Source organism: Drosophila serrata, unplaced genomic scaffold, assembly GCF_035046125.1.
Source record: "Drosophila serrata isolate PLE 108 unplaced genomic scaffold, ASM3504612v1 contig_275, whole genome shotgun sequence".
Taxonomy (NCBI): Eukaryota; Metazoa; Arthropoda; class Insecta; order Diptera; family Drosophilidae; genus Drosophila; species Drosophila serrata.
Window position 1 is genome coordinate 431,203 of NW_028257173.1, and position 20,634 is coordinate 451,836.

General features: G+C 37.4%; 1 protein-coding gene and 1 long non-coding RNA gene across 2 annotated transcripts; both read right to left on the reverse strand.

The window, feature by feature from the left end:
- Positions 1–1,462: 1,462 nt before the first annotated feature.
- On the reverse strand, positions 1,463–2,497 carry LOC147643381 (uncharacterized). Its single transcript, XR_015272167.1, has 2 exons — positions 2,136–2,497; positions 1,463–1,665 (listed from the first exon to the last, which is right to left on the reverse strand). It is a non-coding gene; the product is annotated as an uncharacterized LOC147643381 (long non-coding RNA).
- A 14,219-nt stretch (positions 2,498–16,716) lies between these two features.
- LOC110187231 (selenoprotein BthD) lies at positions 16,717–18,186 on the reverse strand. The gene has a single exon (XM_020956629.2). The coding sequence runs from the start codon at positions 17,218–17,220 to the stop codon at positions 16,807–16,809; it is 414 nt and encodes a 137-aa protein (XP_020812288.2). The 5' UTR covers positions 17,221–18,186; the 3' UTR covers positions 16,717–16,806.
- Positions 18,187–20,634: the final 2,448 nt, after the last annotated feature.

Below are 20,634 nucleotides of genomic sequence, written 5' to 3' on the forward strand. Positions count from 1 at the left end.
AGACGCCTAAATATTTATTATGGTATTTTTTGTTGGCCACCCGTCGGTTCTGTGCCCTTTGGAGGTTGAGACTTGCCTCGTATTTTACCATAAGCCTTGACATGAGTTACACTTGAATTTCTTTTTGGGTTTTCGGGCACACTCTTTGTCCTCTTCCAAATTCCTGGCCAAGAATTGTAGACACTTTTCGGTAATAAAACATAAATCTGCAACACAACAACGGCCAAACACAAACTCTGAAGAAATGAAAAAATAACAACCAAGTGCAGCAAAGAGTTCAAGAGCTCACAACTGGCTGGGAATACAAACATATATCTATGTATATCTGGTGGAACGCCCATTTCTGCCCTCGTATAATGATGCCAAGTTATGTTTCCATGTGTTTTGTTTTGTTTTGTTTGCCCCTGTTTGTTGGCTGAACAATTTTTTTTCTTGTTCAATGTTTGCTAACTTGGCCCGATTGTAATAAATTTTGAAGCAACGAGGAATTTTTCTGAATTCGAACACGAAGAAAAGGGTATTTCTTTTCGGAACTTTAGCATTGTTTAAGTGACTTGATGTGGTTTATAAGAATTTTATACAATCTATATCTATTCATTTTTATTTAATTTAATTTACTAAATAACAAGGAAGCAAGGTGTCGTCGGGAAGCTAAATGGAATTGAATTTTAGGATCGAATTGGAAATCAATCATAGCTTGGCTTTGGAAAATGATGAAAAATAGATTTTATCAAAATTAAAAACACATTCTTTAAAATGACATAAACATAGCTTTTCGAATACAAAGATTAATAATAATAATCTCCGCACACTGATATTCTGCTTATAGATAAACCTTATTTTCTTTATATAAACATAGAACATAAAGGATATTTAAGGCTTCGGTGTTCCAGGATACATTAGAAGTCCTTTTCTCGGCCATCTGCAAGTTCAGTTACCCGAATTCAGTTGGCTTTGGCGACTAGGCCATAAAACATAAGCCGGTGGAGCAGACGCGAAAAAGATGAGAGCCACACTAATAATTTTTGCCGGTTTTCCCCAGTTTTGTTATTTTATTTTCAGTTCAGCCACGCCCACTCAATTTTATCGCCTTCTGTAGCATAAACTAAAAATTGAAAGAAAAAAAATCAGCCTCCGCAAAACGGCAAACGAGAAATAAAACGGAAGGCTGTGGGTGGTGGGCGGTGTTTGGTCTCCGGAAAACTGCCAAAGAGATTTTGTGCCACCGTAATGATAATTCTGGCGGCTTTAGTTGCTCTTTTTCGGTTTCATTTGTTGTTGTTGTGTGGACTGGACGTTGCCACAACAGCCGCAGAAGCCGCAGACAAACGTTGGATGGAAAGGGGCAACAAGGCTATCATGCATTTTTGGTTTATAAATTCAGTTTTGGTCTGCAAGCGTTCAGCCGGAAAATGCGAGAATTCCGGCTAACCAGACCAGGAAATGGGAAACGCATTCTTATTTTATTTTATTTTTTATTTTGCGCTCATTTCTCGCATAAAATTTCAATCTTAAGTTGATGATAAATTTTTCTGTTTTACAATTTGATGGCCCATTAAAAATTATATTGGTCGAACTTTGTTTTGCCTCTTGTTTGCTTTCGCTCTTCCGCTCCCTTATCTATCTCCGGGGAATTTTAATTGGCCTTGTCTAGTTTGTTGTTTGCTGGGAAAATGTTTGTATTAAATTAAATAATTAATTTGCAAAAGTCAAACAAGTGTTTGCTTATATTTGCAATGAACTTTACTTTCCGAGTTTCAGTTAATTAGTTGGCAGCTTCAATTGCTTTGCTTTGATTTTCAATTGGCGGGCTAAGCGAGACAGGTTGGTATTATTTTTTCATACCGAAATAATATTTACAATATTATTAATATTTTAATATTTAATTGAAGGTAAAAAGGAATCATGGGATGTAAGGAACCTGTTCTCTTTATTATGGTTTAAATTAAACAATGATATTAAAGGAATATTTGAGTGAACTTAAATCGGCTTTAACCGTCACACTTAGTTCCAATTTAAATGTAAATATAATTTATTTGGGTGGTATTTTTTTATAAAGCATCCTTTTAGTTTACACAAAAAGAAATCTCAGTAAGAATAATTCAATAAAAATGTGTGAAAAACCTTCCACTCACACTCTCTGTTAGTATTTCGATTCTCACTCCTTTGACTTCCCTTCAAAGTTGGCCAGAATGGCAGCGGAAATTCTGCTCACGCCGCTCAATTATGGCGCTAATATGCACTTGACAATGTAATGACATTTATTGAGCGGCATTGGCATTCCCGCCATGGATGTCAGGGGCTGTGCGAGTGGGTTGGTCCTGCGAACGAGTGGTATCCTTGGCTGCCTGATTGAAAGTGTCAGAGTTGGGAATTCGGATTCAGCAGCCAGACATTTGTCGCAATGTGAAAGAATTTCTTGCATGGCGCACCCTCCAGGCCTGAATAGCGTTAATTCCATGTTGCTGACAAGGCTTATTGACAGGAAATCGCTGGCTGCTGTGGTTCGATTGGGTCTGGGTCGATTCTGGCTATATTTGTCAATGGGCCACAAAAGCGCGGCATTTATTAATCAAGCTCGGGAAGATTGCATCCCCTTGGGGCATGGCATGTCTAATCAAACAATTTTCACATTTACGGCTGCACAGAGCGGACGTTTTTCACTCCCCTCATCGGCCCCATGGCGACATGCAGTTGCCAGACCGAAATGCAATTAAACTCGCTTCTTTGAGCGAGTTCCGCACAATTATTATTTATCAATATGATTGCAAAAGTGTCTAATCGCAGCTAAGCGTGAAATGGAAAAATAACACGACACATGCTAGAATGTAGAATTTTCCCTAGAAAGCAAACTTAGTCAAGGGAGTTGTGAAATAACATATTTAAAATTTTTAACTTATTCCGAGAGTTAGAAAATTGTATGACATTCTTTGGGTCTAAGAAACTTAGTTTAAACTAAGTGATATAGTTGTCCGATTTAAATAAAATTTTACACAAAATTATAGATTAATATATAAAGGCTTTATATCAAATTTCATGAAAATCTGTTGAAAACTGGAACAGTTATAATATTTTGTTCTTAAAATTTTCCAATCTTTCCAATGGCAGCGATATATATGTATATATATAGTCCACCGATTCGCAATGCTCCGAATTATATACTAGTAAAATTATATATAAGAAGAACTCCATAGTTATATAGGCAAAGCTTAAATTTGTTCCAAAACAAGTCTCGCACATATGGTCATATGATTCTCAACTGGTTCTAACATCCCCGGAACGATGTGACTGCTGCCGGCCGAGTCTCAGACATGTGTTATGTTTAAAAGTTGCAAGTCATTGTTTATTAGTGTTCAAAGTTAGTGACTGTTAATAGATTCTTACTGGTTATAGATACTTACTGCTCAGAGTTAATTAATGTTTATTGATACTTACTGATCATAGTTAATTTATGATCATAGTTGCTTACTGGTCAAAGCTACTTACTGATAATAGTTACTCACTGGCCATCGTTAGTTAATGTTCATTGATACTTACTGGTCATAGGTAATTACTGATTATAGTTCTATAAATCTTCCGATTGTTCCTATGGCTGCTATATATATGTATATATATAGTCCACCAATTCGCCATGCTCCGACTTATATACTTATAAAATTAGATAGAAGAATAACCCCATAGTTTCATTGAAATAGCTTAAATTTGTTCCAAAACAAATCTCGTGCATCCGTGCATATGATTCCCAACTGGTTCTAACATCCCCGGAACGAAGTGACTGCTACTGGCCAAGTCTCAGACATGTGTTGTGTTACAAAAGTTGCAAGTCATTGTTTATTAGTGTTCAAAGTTATCATAGCTGCTTACTGGTTATAGATATTTACTGGCCATAGATAGGTCTTATTGTTCAGAGTTAGTTACTGCTCAACCTTACTTACTCATAACTACTTATTGGTCATACATACTTGCAATCATAGTTAATTACTGATCATATATCGTGTTTTACACTTTTATAAAGCAGACAAAGACAGTATATTCCTTTAAAGAAAGTTTGCAATTCCTTAAGGAATTATTAAAATTGGAAAATTGTTTTGTGTAAATAATTTAAAATTCACTTGGAAAAGCTCAAAGATTTGCTCAGCTCTTCATCGGCGTAAACGATTACAAGTGTAAGTCAACAATGCCCAATTCACCTCATTGCTTTGATAATCCTTCTTGTTGCCATTTATTCTGCGTAGTTTATCCTGCGAGCCGTTTTCCGTCGAGTTCACCTTACCACTTTGTCTTTGACTTTGTTCGCCTTTTCCGTGTTTTCCCCTTTTCCCTTTTTTGCTTTCCCGGCAAATCTCCTGCCATTCCCTTTAAATACGCATATCATTTGTACAGTCATAAGGGGGAAAATTCCATTCGCCCCACTGCTATTCAAGGGGCTTAAGCCAAGGGGGTTTTCTGGATTTTCCAGCATTACAGCCCAGCATGTGAGCATGTAAAAGGGGAGGTTGTCGGGGCTAAGTAGATGTGTCTGTGTTGTCTGCATTTGAGAGCCTGTGAAAATTGCTAAAGTATTGCAAAACTCATTTCCTAATGTCAATGTGAGAAGAAAAGATTGAGTGGCAATAAACGAATTGAATCGAATTGGAAATGCTCTCTATTTTTTGATTAAAAAGGTTTAGTTAGGTTTGGTATATTTGAATTTACCAAACTATCTATGTCACCTGTTATTAGACATTTTATTAAAGTTAGAAGCTATTAGAAATAAATCTTTGAATTGATTACAAACTTTAATAGTCATGTAAACTTGATATATTCTCTGGATTATATTTTATATGCTTGATTTAATCATTCTAATATTTCTAATAAATATCCAGCCAATATCTTCCGATAAGTGTATCCAAAATACTTTATTTTGAATTAATTTTTTCTTGTTTGGATTTATAAATCGGTTTCGCAGCTAAAATGGATAGGGAAATAAGGATACACCCGGCATGTCCCTGATTTATATGCGGATCCCGCCCGTTCAGCCTTGCATCTGCATATATTCGATTATTTGTTTGCCTCGAATGTGTTTATTGGTCTTGGCACATAATAAAATTATTTATTGCATTATAAAAAAAAATCAAAAAAAAGAAAGAAGTGAAATAAGAGTGGTCGTAATCATTTCGCACTGAGGCTTCTCCGTGACGCTGCTCATGTTCCTTTTCAATTTGCATTTGCATGTTGGCCCATAAATACATAAAAGCCATGCCGAACCAAATAAATAAAATTAAAATAAAAATGTATAAAAGCAGCTGCATGGCTGAGAAAGGGGAAGTGGGGCTTTTGTTGGTACATTCCTGTGTGTGTGTGTGTGTGTGTGTGTGTGTATGTGTTTTATTGTTTATCAATATAAAGCTCGTAAAATACCTGAACAGGGCAGGCAGGTACACACGGGTTAATGTGGGTGTGCCCCGTGTTCGCCAGAGATGAGCGATTTATGGAGCGAAAGGTTATGGGGAAAATGCAAAATGCTTAAAATCTATCAACTCGAATCTAAGCTGGATTATCTGATTATGTTAAGAAGATTGCCAAGCGCTTTCGGGCCATGTTATGCTCATCATTTGGGATAATGTTCAAGAGATATAAACTTTATTGATCAGGGTGAGAAAACAAGAAAGGTATTAAGAGTAGATAATATATAATATCATAAAGTGAATCCTGCTTAAATAAGTATTTTAATTAAATATATATAACTTATGGTGTTGCTGTATTTAAATTTAGTAAATTATTTCATTTAATTCCCACAAATGTTCTCTAACTTTTAACCATTTGAAATGCCATCCCTGGCAGAGTGCCACAGTAAAAGCTATTCCGCCTCGTTCCCACTGTTTGCATAATTGAAAAATTTCTAATGACTTTTCAAGGTTTATTGGGCAAACACGTCGCTGAATATGGAAAAGGGACAAAAAAAAAAGGAAAAAACAAAAAGCAAGACTACAAGCCTCATTCATATGTAGTATGCAGAGTGAGCCAGTCACATACCCGTAAGCCTTGAATACCCTTCTCCCTTTGCTGCCTTTTTGAAACTGGCTTTGGGCCATGTCTAATGCTCATTTGACGTTGCCGGCTTGCTTGCTTCCTTGTGGGCTGGTTGGTAAATTTTGCTTTTAAAATATAGTTAGACAAAATGTTGTTGCATACTTTTTGCGGCTACCCCTCGGCGAGCAAGAGCATTGTTCCGCACGCCATATCGCATCAGGATGAGTGTGTATAATTCTAGTTTATGCCTGGGGGCGTCATTCACATAAAGTGCTTATGCGTCTATGTCGCTTTGTCATCTGCCTCTGCCTCTCTGTTGTCGTCGGTCGCCTTTAGTGTAAATAATATTAGCACTAAACAGACAACAACAATGGGGGAAAACAGAAGAGGCTCGGCCCCGGCATGCATATGCAGCTGCCCAGAGCATTGCGGAGCCATTTCCATTTCCATTTCCATCAAAGACCACGGACAGGACCACGGCACACAGATGACAGCACATGATGATGGACCCCGGGATCTGGGAGCTCAGGCAGGGCTCTAAGTACACGCACACACCCCCCCGGAGCAATAAAGTTTTCATTAGCAAGTCAGTTTGTTGTTTGCTCGCGACAAAAGGGCTTCAAACAGTGGCAGTAGTTGCTCCAAAAAGAGATAGTGGATACAATTAGAAAGCAGTGGAAATAAGGAATTTTCTAATAATTTTTACTAACAATTTTTTTTAGAAGAACTGGGAATCTAAAAAGTACTTTCTATAAGTTCTTATTTAAGAAAAATTAGCAATCCAATAGATACAAGTGATAAGCATAATGTTAAAAATTCAAATGTTCACTTTAAGAATATTTATCATACAAAAATACATTAAAAACTTTTTTAACAGATTGTTCTTTTTTATATATTTAAAATATAATATAATGCCTACAATTGTAAAGTATAAACACTTGATATTACACAAAAAAACTATCCATATCACTTTTCAAATACTTTTTTTGTGGCCTCAGCTGCAAATACATTTTTAAATAACATAAATTCAGGATTGTTGTTCAACATATGAGAAACTTTGTAATAATCATTGAAAGAAGTGACTAATTAGCGAAGTTCCACTGTACAATTGTCTGTCCATGTCTGTGGGGGTCCTTAAGTGCAGAACACAGAACTCTCTCTCTCTCTCTCTCTCTCTCTATCGCTGCGATGAAAAATTTGTCAAAGGTTTTTGCTCCCTTTTGGTTCCTTTTTATGCGTTGCAGCGCCGGGACTATAATTGTTTTATGTTCTTTTTGTTTTTTACTGTCCGCAAATAACTATTACCGCACAAAATGAAGTGTGCCTAGGCAGAAGGTGGGCGTGACTCTGGCCACCGAAAAAGTTATGTTCACTCAGCTCCTGTATTCCTGCTTCTGTGTTCCCTTTAAAAGTTTTGGTTAACCACAATGAAATGGAAACTGTGCCACAAAATTCGAATTTGAAATACCTTCAAGCACCGGGGCTAATTACGGTACCAGTTCTTTAGGTCGAAACTAAGCCTAGAATGTTGGAGTTTTTCCAGTAAGGTTTCCCTTTCCGACAGCCCTTGCCTGCTATCTGGCCGAAGCACTCTTCAAATCATTTGAATAAGCTCGTAGAAAATCGCGAGCATTTGCAATGCTAACCCACAGAACATGCACACATAAGCATCTACACACACAGCTCGAAGCTTAGAAGTACACAAGGATATATGTGGATGTGGCAGTGGAAAGGAGTTTACTAAACATAGAAAAGCAAAAAATATATAAGAATTTAAAGGTATACACTTTTGTATAACTGAAATGGGTTCAAGTTTAAGGATAAATCTTAAAGTGCTTGTAAATATTTCAAGATTTATGTAGCCTAACTAGAAGAAGGTTGTTTACACACTATGTTAAAGTGCTTAAACAAGTAAATTTTAATATTTTTTAAATAACAAGAATCTTAACAACTTCAAATACTTTCGATTCACTGTTCACAGACATATGCAAATTTATATGCAAATAGGAAAAAAAGCTCACGCAGTCAGGTTTTTCCCTTTTTCAATCCTTTTTTTTTGTACTTTTTTGTTGAAACTTTTCCGCTGCCTTGCTACGTAGTTCGATTAATTTTTTTTTAGCCTCATTTCATTGCGCAAATATTATGGATTTTGTCGTTGTTTGTTATGCATGCAGATCCGAAAGTGGATAAGGGGCTGAGCTATGATGGAGGATTTTCCCTAATGCTGATGATGACTATGATTGTGTTGTTGTTGTCGAATTTTCCCCATTTCGTGTCGATTGTGAAAATGTAACCAAGGGAATGTCAGGTAAGTTTCCCTTTTCCATTCATTTCTCACCACTTGATTTACGCACACGAGTCTAGAGAAGTTTTGCAATTTGCCATAATAAGCTTTTCCATTTTGCTAATTAGCTAAGAGTTTCAAGTAAAATGCACTCTGTAAGAGAGATTAAGCCCAAGCCCCTTGAATGCAGCTCAATCTGCTTAAGAGATTCTGAGTTATTTGTAGTCAGATCTCTGCTTAATTTCACTTTGCAAGTGAATCTGGGGATAGTGACCCCCAAATGTCGAGGGTGTCAGTTGGGGGTTAACCTGCCACTGCCGCTGAGAGGCCTCGGCCAGCAATTTCGCCTTTTTCGCCATCTCCTCGTTACATTTTATGTCGCATAGTTTTCCCTGCACACACACACACACACACACACACACTGGCATACATTTATGCATAAAGGTGGGTGTGTGTTTGTATATAGAAGGCATCTCAAATGGCGCCGCATTGTTGTTGCCTCGTGTTGTGCACTTGTCGCACAGGCAAAAAAAAACCAAGGATCCAAAAATGTCAAGTAAGAAGAACACTGCAATTCTCTTTCTTTTTTTAGTGAAGTAAAATTATAACAAAGTTATGTTCTTGAAAATTTAAATAGTAATTAATAATCAAATGAATAATTGATACACATTGAGTAATTTGTTAGGAAAGAGGCGTTAAAAGGTTCATTTATTATCTGACAAGAAAAAATGCTGTGAATTATGTAATACATTTCACAGTTAAAACTAAAAACAAGGTAAAATAATTTTTAAAGCTAATGAAATAGGTACTATAAGTATTATAAGCCCTTAATAATATCCTACATCCTGTAGAAGGGTATCAAAATCCAGTAGTGTCATCACAACAACAAGGTCTTAGTCGCCCTTTTTTTGGGGGGGAGACTACACACATTCCAATGCCTTCGTCACGACTTGCTCTTGTTCTTGGCGCTGTGGCTCAGAGTGCCATTGCCATTTTATGAATAATTCATATCCACACATAGAACCATCAAAGAGGTGGGGCCCAGGACCTGTGTGGGAAAAAAAGGAGCGAGCAAAACCACACGCATTCATTTTCATATTGACACTCGTCGCGGCAGGCATTGAGTCCTCCGAAATCCATGCCCGGCACCCTTGGTGGCAGCTCCTCGTCAACGATTTTGGCGACATCATTGTCTCCTGGGCCGGGTTTTTTCTTTTGTCTACGCCCAGGCCTACGTCCTGTGTCCTCCTTTTGGGATGCCGGAATTCTTAAAGCCGCTCCAGCAAAAATGTCAATGGGGGAGAAAATAAAGGGGGAAAAGGTCACTGAGAAAAAATAAATTGTGATAAACAAAGATAATATTTACCATTAATGAGAGTTTGTTTTGATTTGAATATATATTTATTCTTTGGCAGGGTACGATAGTATATAGCTGCCATAGGAACGATCGTTAAAGGTTGAGCGAAATGCAAAACTCTCGCGCTCTCTTTCACTCTCACTCTCTGTGCACGTCTATAGGCCCCTCATTCCCTCTAGCTCTCGCCGCCTATCTCTAGAGGTATCTCTTACTCTCTCGCTCTCACTTTCTCTGTTCTCTCCGCTCGGCGACTATAAATAGAGGCACTTTGGGCCCGCGCGCCTCAGTCATTCCGGGGAGGCCGCGGAGGTAACATCTAAAGTGATAGTGCAAGTAGTGATATTGACTCAACAATATCACCTGATCAATGCAATGCAACCGGATAACCAGGAAGAAGCCCTCCCGTTGATCACCACGTGTCCTCTACTGCGGTAAGTTTTAACCATGACAATTATATTATATGTTAGCTATGCATTTTTTTTTAAATTCATTCCTGAATTGCCATACACCCGCAATACTAAATTATTTTTAAATTGAAAGAGCAATTTGTATTAAATATATCTACAATATCTACATTGCTTTTGATGTCTTACTTTGGCGACCCTAACTTTGGCTCCAACTTTTGCTACTTTATTATTCCCTTGCAGGGTTTTTAATTTACATTTAGAGGCTTGAAACTCAGTGAAGGAGCCATTTCCGACCCTATAAAGTATATATATTCTTGATCAGCATCAAAAAGTAAGTCGACTAGCCATGTCCAGAAGAAAACAAAATGTTCTACATTTTTCCAAAAATTGCAAAATTTGATAGGGGTTACATCGATAAAATTTTTAAAAAATTTACAAATATATATATATTTTTTTTTTATATTCTAAAACTTAGTATACAGATTTTGTAACCCTATACTAATTAGCACTGATAAGCTTTCCGAACTTAAATTAATACATTTTTGGCTTAGTTATATGACATGTGAAAAATTTTGAATTTACCAATAAATAAGCACATATATTTATCTATTTAATATACCTAGAATGCACATATTTTTGATTTATTTAGTGTAGTGACACTTACCCTATTTTAAATCTTCGTATAAAATACTGAATAAAGTTATTATTTTCTATATTTTCTCAATCAAATGAATACAACTCATATTCAACTAAAATCCCTAAAAAGTAGGCAACGCTTTTCGTATGTTCCAAGGTATAATATATTAATAAATTCTTATACCTTACACTATGTTAGTTATTAAATTTTCTGCATAATTTGGAAGCTATTATAATATTTTATATATATATAAATTTTAAAACCTAGATTTGTATTGCTTTTCTTCTATTTTGAGTAGCCATTTTAAGCCTGTTTCATTTTGCCCAGTGTCTTAGTCCTTCATTCCGTTTGATCATCGGTGATGGCTTCATTAGACACTCACACTCACTTACAAATCACTTACAGTCACGCCACGTTCTGTTTATTCCCCATGCCAAAGTTGTTTTCTTTTGCGTTCGGCCATTGCATATCCGCCGGAAACCCTTCTTGCAGGACCTGATACCGTTATTCGCTCCCCTGCTGTTTCTACTAACTGCTTTCGCTCACCATTGCTGTTGCTGTTGCTTTTGAGGCTGCTTCTGCCTTGGCCAAAAGCGATGCTAATCGGCAATTGGCCGCGGCGTCGTTATGTGGCTTGACTGCAGCTCTGTTTTTGTTATTTCTGCTGCAGCTGCCACGGCTGCCGCGGCTGCTGCTGCTGGTGCTGCTATCGGTGGCCGTATCTTGTTGCCAAATTCGCTGATTCACGTAATTTGCCGCGTCTGCAGCGGCAGCAACAACAGCCAGAAGCCCTAGCCAAAAGCCAAAGCCAAAAACCGAAAGCCAATGTCATGCCGTGCCGCTATTATACACGAGAAAACACTGCTGGGGAAAAGTGCAGGAAAAGTGGATTAGAAGGTGTTAGCAGCCAAAAGTTGACTCTTTTCCGTGGCAAAATTCCACTCAGGGTATTTCCCATTCGTTGCACTTTTCTCAGCCATTTGCTGCCATTGTTTTGCAGCTAAATGAATCTTAAATAGCAAACGTGAGCATCAACACAGCTACGAATACTTACTTGCCGGGTTGAAGTATCCTTTTTTTTTATCTTTTCGGTTGCCTTTTGTTTTGTTTGGGTTTTCCTTGTACTTTTCCTTGTGGCTTTTCTTTTGCTTAGATCTTTCGATGACTGAGCTGAATTTTAAAAGCCTTTTGGTTTGAGCTGCGATTTTTCGGAGGAAGTGACTGTAAAAGGGGAGTCAAATTATATTTGAGCTTAAGTCATTATCGAGACAATGGGTTAACAGTAATCGAAATATAATTAAAACAAAGGTAAAATCTGGATTGGCTAATGTGTTTATGGTGGGCTATGGAAAGCAATAAATAATGATGGATTTTATATTTGATACAAGTTTAATTATTCTTTTGTTTAGATTTTTTTTAGGGTTATAATAAATATATTAAAATATTAGTGCCTAAATTAACTGTATTGCAATAGTAATCAAAAGTATTCATTAAAGACTTTAAAGTATATTTTCATTAGAAAAAATTTAAATTATTAAAGCTTCTTCTCACTAAAATTATAATATGATGAAAGGGTATGAAAGTCCAGTATTCTCAAAACTGTTTATTTTTAAAAATTTATTAAATATTTATGTCCATACATAAAAACTTTATATATAGAATATATACTTAATGATCGATCTGCTGCCAGAGCTGTGCATTTTCCTATTTACTAATAGAAAACCATCTGGATCCTTTATAGTGCAGATGTGTGCTTTAAACAGGAAAAACTCTGGACCGAAGGCAAATGATTTATGGCGCCACGTGCTTTGGTTTTGTATTTGTTTTCAACAAAAATTACTGACCTATGGCTATGGCTAATGGCACAACGAACCCCATGTTAAGCCACCGGAAATGTTAAACTTTAACAGCAAAAGAGTTTGGGAAGACTCTTAAAATCCTTAACAGTGGCTAAGAGTATGAAAATGTTCAATAACATTGCAGACTCTTTGGGAAATTTACTCTTCCAATGGCTCTCTTTGCTGTTAGCAAGTCTGTATGTTATGCTCTGTAAATATTTACAAGAATGTTAGGCTAATGGCCAAAAGCAGCATAAATCACAGAAGTCGAGGTTGTGTCGACGGCAATGCGGTTTTCCAACCACCCACGCCAAGCCCCCCGTGGAATACCCCACAAAACCACTCGCCCTGCAAGTGCCCCAAATGTGCATTTAAATTAGCAAAGGAGGGAGAGGGGACACTTGGCGGTTCCACATACATTTGCAACGCCCAAACTGCAATGTCATTTCTATGCACAATGAATGCATAAATCATTAACAAGCATTCGTCGCTCTTCCCGCTCACCACAAAAATAATAACAATAATGCTAAAAACTGCAGCGGCACAAACCGATGTTGCCACAATGCCCATGTGGATGCCACCCAATCAGGAAAACCACTTCCCACCGAAAAAGAACCCTATCTGCCCCCGTTGGTGGCATGTGCAACCAATTACTGGCATTTCCGGCAATCAGTTTTTAGCGCCCGAAATTCGCAAACAAGCGAGGCGCCCGAGTATAGTTGTAATCATTTTTGGAAATTTCAAATTTCAATTCGAATCCTGTTCCCGAGCATCGATGTCCGTCCGTCTGTCTGTCCGTCTGTCCGTTCGTTGTGCCATCACAATGCCCCGAGTTGAGCAGTCAAAATTTATGTTCCCATCCATAGATCATCATGGAATGACACTCGAACAGTGGGAGTTGTTATTGTTCTTCTTGTTGTCCTGTTGGGTACGAGTCCTTTTGGGCCAGGCTTCGAATGGAATGACATTTTGGCCCAACGATAAAGGATTGGAGTTCAAATTGCTTTAGATATGTGTGTATGTGGAATTTTTGTATCATTTTTTATTAGGTTTAAAATGAAGAAGGATTTTATGATTATTCCTAATAAATGAGAACAAGAAATATAAATTAGTACATATCTGATCTAAAAAACTACATTCGGAAGCAGTTATAACAATTAAAGAAACTGTAACCCATTCAATTTACATTAGAGGTTAATGTTAATAAGCAATATATGAACCTAACATAAAAAAATATTAAAGGAGACTCTCTCAGGATACCCCAATATATTCCAATTTAAGCTCATCTCTGTGGCTCCACTGCATCTGAACATGTCTTGGCCATCGGAAAATGTCTCACGGTTGACTGCCAGAGATTGTGAAACTTGTCAGTCAGACAACGTTGGCCAAGTGACCTTTCCGATGCGCTCACCTTGGCACAGACACACCAAAGTCACCTCCCATCCACCCAAAAGCCCAATTGGACTCGAATAAAATGTCAAAAAATGATATTTGCATACACCGCTTTCTCTGCTTTCATTTAATTGAATCGAAATTGAGTCTCTGTTCTACAAAATAGTTTTACTATTTTTTTTATCCTTCTTGCATTCGGAAGGCTTAAAATAATGCTGATTATGAAAACCGCTTTAAAACCGCGGCATGTATAAACTATTTTAATTAAAGAACTGACCGATTGTCGATACTGATGATTAGGATAACGAGCTCTAGTGAATAACACTAAAACTATGCGTAATAAATATGAAACCGACAAACAAAAACCAAAATATATTCAAATGTAGGACAGAATGCCAATTAGCCTATTGAATTTTATTCGAGTTCATTTAAACTTTTCCTGTTTGACAAGAAATGGCTTCCATTTTTTGTGCAACGTTATATAAAATGATACAATAGTCCATAAACGAAGGTATTTTTGTTATTCAAAATGCATTTGCTTTAATATTTCCTGCCATACATCTGACATAGATTTAAATAACATTTCAACATGAAAAATACAAGCACTAATTTAATTAAGCAGAGTGTTTCAAATCTAAAACATCGTTGGACTTAATTAAATTCAAGTTGAAATACTGTTTTTGGGTGAAAAATGATATTTCGTATTTTCCGAGGATAAAGCTGCATGATGACCAAAGAAAAATGATAGCCCATCAAGGATACTGCAAATTGATTAATGGGGTCACCCATGGGAAAGTGCATTCATTCCATGTAACAGAATCGGAAAAGCACAGAGAACCGTCTAAACCAGAAACCAATCACTTATCATTTGTTGCAGCTTGAAAAAGCGCAAGGCACTAATTGAATGTCATCAGGGGCATCGACAATGTCAATTTGAAATATTATTAAGACCATTTTACATGCAGTTTGCACTTTTTTTTCCCCCATGGCGCAAAATGAGAGGAGGAAAAGCGATGCCGTCTAAGTAAGCTCTGACTAGCGAAATGTGCGTAAACAGCATTCAATTTCCCGGTCTTTTCTTTTTATGCTTTTCTTTTTTAATATTTGCAGCAGCTGCAAAATGTAAATGACAAGGTTCCTATTAAGAATTTTGTATGGAAGAGAAGTGGACAAAACTAAATTAAAAGCAGCTGTACTAGTCCTTATTATAAGAGTTATAAACAAAGGGGAATTAAGCTTAAATGTACTAATAATAATAATATTTATATTAATTTCACACTGTTTTAGTGAGTGAAACAGCATTATCATAAATCATAACTCAGTCTTTAAGCGAAACGTGATCCTTCCGCTGTCAAAAACTCCACAGTTTCCCCTCAAAAGTCGGCTGCGTTATTGTTCTTTTTTGGCACCATGCACAAACAGCCAGACAACCCGACTGACTCTGAAACCGAAAGCCAAAAATGCAAAAAATACAAGTAAAATATACAAAAGAAAAACAAGGCAGACGCCAAGACGAGGAAGAGGGAGAGAGTGGAACTCCAGAGACGTTTTATTTATAATGAAGTTCATTTACTTTGTGCAAAAATACAAAAAGAGCACACACAAACGATTTAGTTGTGGAAGCGGAAGGATGCGAAGAAAAGGAGTGCAGGTCCTGGTGCAATGTCTTCAAGGCAGTTGCTGTTGCTATTGTTTTAGCCGTTGTTCCTTGCAAGATTAATATGCTGCCGTTTTCTACTACTTATGCTGCCTTTCAAGCCCAGGCTAGCACATCCTGCCAACCATCAAGCACCCACACACGAAACTCCTTTACACAGTGAATTCTGGGAAATCGAATTCAATTTCACCTAATATTCAAGTGTTTTCTTTCACGCAAAATATACATTTCCATTAATAAACAGATTGGGGTAGGATTTGACTAATTAAATTCCGTAGAATTCATTTAAAATTTTGGCAATGTGTTGTCCTAAAATTAGCATTATTGTGGAATGTTCTTTAGACTTCAAGGCCCAAATATTGTTAAGTAACCCAGTTCAAAGAATTTTCTATAATGATTTTAATATTGGTAAAATTGTATATTAAATTTAGCGGAAAATTCTTGTGTTTCTATTGCCATGAAAGAAATACAATTTTATCTTAGTATTTATTATGATATCTTTTACACACTTTTAATTCCTACTTTAATGAGTGTAAGTGTACTCTTGCTGTGATATGTGTTTTTGTTTGCTGAAAACTTAAGTCAGGAAAGAAGTCTTTTCAGAAGCAAAAGGCGGGCCAACAGGCAGCGGAATACTTTGGCAAACGAAAATATTACACAACTACTTTAAGAAGGGGATTTATTGTGCATTTTGTGCCGTTGCCCCTGCTTTCCACCTAGCCCAAAAACCCTTTGCTCAGCGAGATGCAATGAAGCCGAAATGCAGCACTCAACTTGAGCTCCTGTCGCTCCCTCAACGAGCCGAAAATCTTAACGGAGGCTCCCACGGCGAAAATGAGCAGGAAATGGGTGGCTCCTTTCCACATCTTCTGGCTCCTGGCAGCATTTCCATTTTGCATCCTTTGGGCGAGCAGCGCCATAACTGCCGCTTGTATGCAGTTACACATCACACTTTAGTTCTGCAAAGTGGCAGTTTCCTTCGGCACACAGTTTGTCTTTTCATTAGTTTCGGATTTAAGTGTTATCCTTACGAGTCTGTGACTGCTAAGGATATTCCTCGCCCTTCTAAATATTCACAAAACGGAAAGAGCTTGACCTTTTGATGGCGTTTTTCTGGGAATTTGCTAATAGGTTTTGTGGTGTTAAAAAATATATATTTTTTTCCAAGTATTTTTATTTTATGACACTTAAATTTGAAATATAGATTTCCCAGAGCTCTTCCCTAAAACTTCCCATCGTCTCTGCCTTCGTTATGCCTCAGATTAGAGAGGACTCTGCGATGCGACTCCTTGTGTGGATCCCGGAGCTTGAGGGCAAAGCAAACTGGGGTGAGTATGTCGTCCACATGCGGAATCTTCGATGAGCTTGGCATCCGCTTCAGTCCCGTCCATACCCTATGACGACCCCCAGTATCCTGGGTGGGATTGGGTGCCACGGCTACCTCAAAGGATCCAGCCTGCGGTGGACCCCTGTCGTTGATCCTCAGCTGTAGATTGACCCTCGGGTGGATGGTCCTCAAAGCCTCCGCCAGCGTAGAATGGAGATGCAATGCGCGTTTCCGATACGTTTCACGATGGCTACAGTGCTCGATGTAGAGCACCGGCTGGTTCGGATCCAGGGGCCGCTTGTCGGGCATCTCGATGGACCGGTGGACATGCAGGCAGGTGGACAACAGGAGAACAGACTAAGGACTCTAACGTACAGGTCTCATTGTAGCGAACCCTCTGCTCGGGAGGGGAGAAAGTCTGGGGGCTCACTGGCTTGACACAATTCTCCTGGGCACTTAGCTCAGCTTCATAACGAAACCGGGCTAGGTGGAGGTCACAGGACCAACTTCATAAATCAAATAAAAGAGCGTATCTGACAAATAAATCTTCGAGACCAAAACAGGCTCGACAAAAAGAAGCATAACATGCAAATGCGCATAAAATATGCTAAAGCCACAGGACTTGAAATGAGTACAAAAAAAAAAAAATAATTTCTTTTATCAGGCAACATAAATAGACAGTGAATACTAACAAATTAAACCATTGATCAATAATGGGAAATTCTTTAAGAGATATATATCCAGATTGTCACAGTAAAAATCAAAATATGATTAATATTTTAACGAACTAATCCTGTCAATAATCACACAGTTGTAAATAACTATTCAAAATTCATATATTATTCTATAAAATCTATTTTTTTTCTGCTAATAATTACTGTACATCTAGTATCCTTATATTGTCCAGTTTCTGCTGACATTTTGACCTGCGGCAACTTGAAAATATGTATAATCGAGTCGATTTTTTTCCCCCTACAAAATTTGCCAAGCCAAAGAGTAAAGCCACACAGACACAGGCAGAGGCAAAATAGAATTCTACTTATAGAAAGGAAGCCAAATGAAAAAAAAAATGGAAAAAAGGAAAATGTATATTTTAATAAACCGAACACAAAAGTCGAGCAGCAGCAGCAGGACCCACCAATGCCGCCCCAGCCAGCGGCAAGGTTAGCCAGTTCATTCATTCGGTTTTATTCACAGTTATTGAAAGTAGAGCAGCGCTGCTCTCGAATAATATAAAAATAAATAAAAGTAAGACCGAGTCGTGAGTTCCCATCTCCCAGCTATGATAATATGGCACAAGGGGTTAGGGGTCGGAACGTGAACCTCCCCGACCGACGACAGTTGACAGACGACGACGCAAATCCCGAGGAACCAAATGAAGACTCAATAGTCGCCTTGCTGAATACTCATAATAAAAATTTTCTTTATTTTGGCAGGCCATTTAAAAGGTATTTGTATTGGAAAAATCCATTAAATCTTGATGGAAATTGTGTATTAAAATTATTTATAATTGCTTTTCTTTTTTGGTTTAGTTTTTAGTTAAACCTTTCCCTATTTAATACTTAACCTAATATCCCCTTTTATTCCACATGTATCGGGTAGAAATATATTCACCGAATCCGAATTCTGAGTCTTGAGGTCTGGGCTGCCGTGACGATTGGTGGCTGGCTCCTCTGATTGGATCAGCATTCAGAGTTTGTGTTGTCAAAAGTCTCAACAAATAGTCATGGGGACACTACCGACTTTTGCTTTAAGTTGGCAAAAACGTAGTTTATCGTACAAACATTTGTTCAGCGCATTTCTTTTGGGCTTTATAAAAGCCAAGAAATATTAACCTGGGATTTATGAGTATTTATCCGTTTGAATATTTGCAGGAAAGGGGTCACAAAGAGCTTAAATTCATTATTGCAGTTAAATTTATTTGAACAATTTGTTGGCTTTGAAATAAACTAACAAGAATCAAGGTATTAAAAACTTTGGGGATAAAATATAAATATATATAGAATGAGTAACTTCTTTTATTAATTTAAAGTCAGTTTTAGTTCTAGGGATAGTATTTTAGTGGGCGAAAGTTGTCAGCCCGGAACTTATGCATTGAATATTTAAACTCTACCGATTTAAGGTCATGTTCTCAATATTTAATTTTAAATATATATCCCCCTGACGGCAGATATTTTCGGTTGGCGCACTCATTAAGATAATTGTCAACAGTATCGTTCGGCTCTCGGCAAGACCGCCGCGAATTGAGCAACTTTTGCACTCGTCAGCGGGAACTTATAGATGACCGGGTAAGCCGGTCAGTGGCCTCGTCCCATTTGTCAATGTTCCTGCAACTGCCACAGGGCTCCACGCAGCCTTCAACCTTCAGTTTCACTTATTCATTTTCCCCATCGCCCCCGGATTTTCTTCTGGTCCTTTAATTTTTTTTTCAGTTTGCTCTCTTTGTAGCCCGCCACAAATTGGCCAATGCGTTTGTTCGGGCATCCCAGAAGTTGCCGGGGATTAAAAAACGTTTTGCATGCCAGCGGCTAAAGGATGAGGAGGTGGATTCACAGATTCAGGGATTCATGGATTCAGGATTCAGGTTCAGATTGAACTAGGGCGGGGATGGCAAATGAAATGCGTAAATGAATTTGTGAAAATTATTTGAGCCGCCTGGACGGCGCTTGATTAAATTTTCTCAGTACCAACGAGTCCGGCGGGCATAAAACGAATCCACATTATTTATAAAGTATCCGAATAAATGAGTTTCCATTGATATACAAACATAGATTGGGCCGCTCATCGAGGGATTTCCCAGGCGGGGCAAAATATTTTCCCCAATTTCGTCTTGGTTGTATTTTTATTTATTTCAATTATGAAAAGTTTTGGCCAACACGACGATGGCCACAGAAAAGCGTCGAAAAAAAAAGAACTGGAGAAGGAAAATGGAGAACAAAAAGTCTCAAGTGGATTTTTTTTCCTCCTTTAAATTCACTTGAGCTTGTATCTTTGTATTTTTTGCTGCTGGGTTTTCCTTACATTTTATTCCTGCGGACGTAGGGTAAACAAACATTAACTGCTCAATTGTTTTCAACGCGCTGCTTTGTCCTGAATTGATGAGCTTTAAATCGGTGGGCCTTCTTTTGTATTTTTTTTCTCTATATATATTTCTCACTCCGCCTGACTTTATTGTCCTATTTTGTCCTCCTTGGCCTGCCCTATTGCCCCCTCTTCATCACAGCAATTTATTCATAATCAACAGTGTTAGCCTAATTGGTATGTCAGGCGTGGAATCCCAGGGCGTTTTATTTAGTTTTCTAGACGTTCTTGAATTTTAATTCGCTCTAGGGGTTTTTAAATATTTGTATAACAACAAATTACATTATTTTTGTTTATTTACTTTTATTGGCAGATACATTCCAGTATTACACAATTATTAATTATTAAAATTATATTCCTTATCATATTCTGTTATAAAATAATAAACAGTATTATATATAAATAATCTATAAATATTTTGAAATTAGTGGGGTCCAAATATATATTGTAAAATACCTTATAAATTAAGTAGCATAACCCGAAAGTCTTTTAAACCTTAACCAATTAAAAGTATTTAGTTAACAATCTTAATTGATTTTAAAGTTACAAAATCCATTACTGGAACATCATTTGTGTGTTGTTTTTTTAATGGTTTGATATTGCATTATCACACAATTTCCAGCAAAACAAAGAGGTCCATCC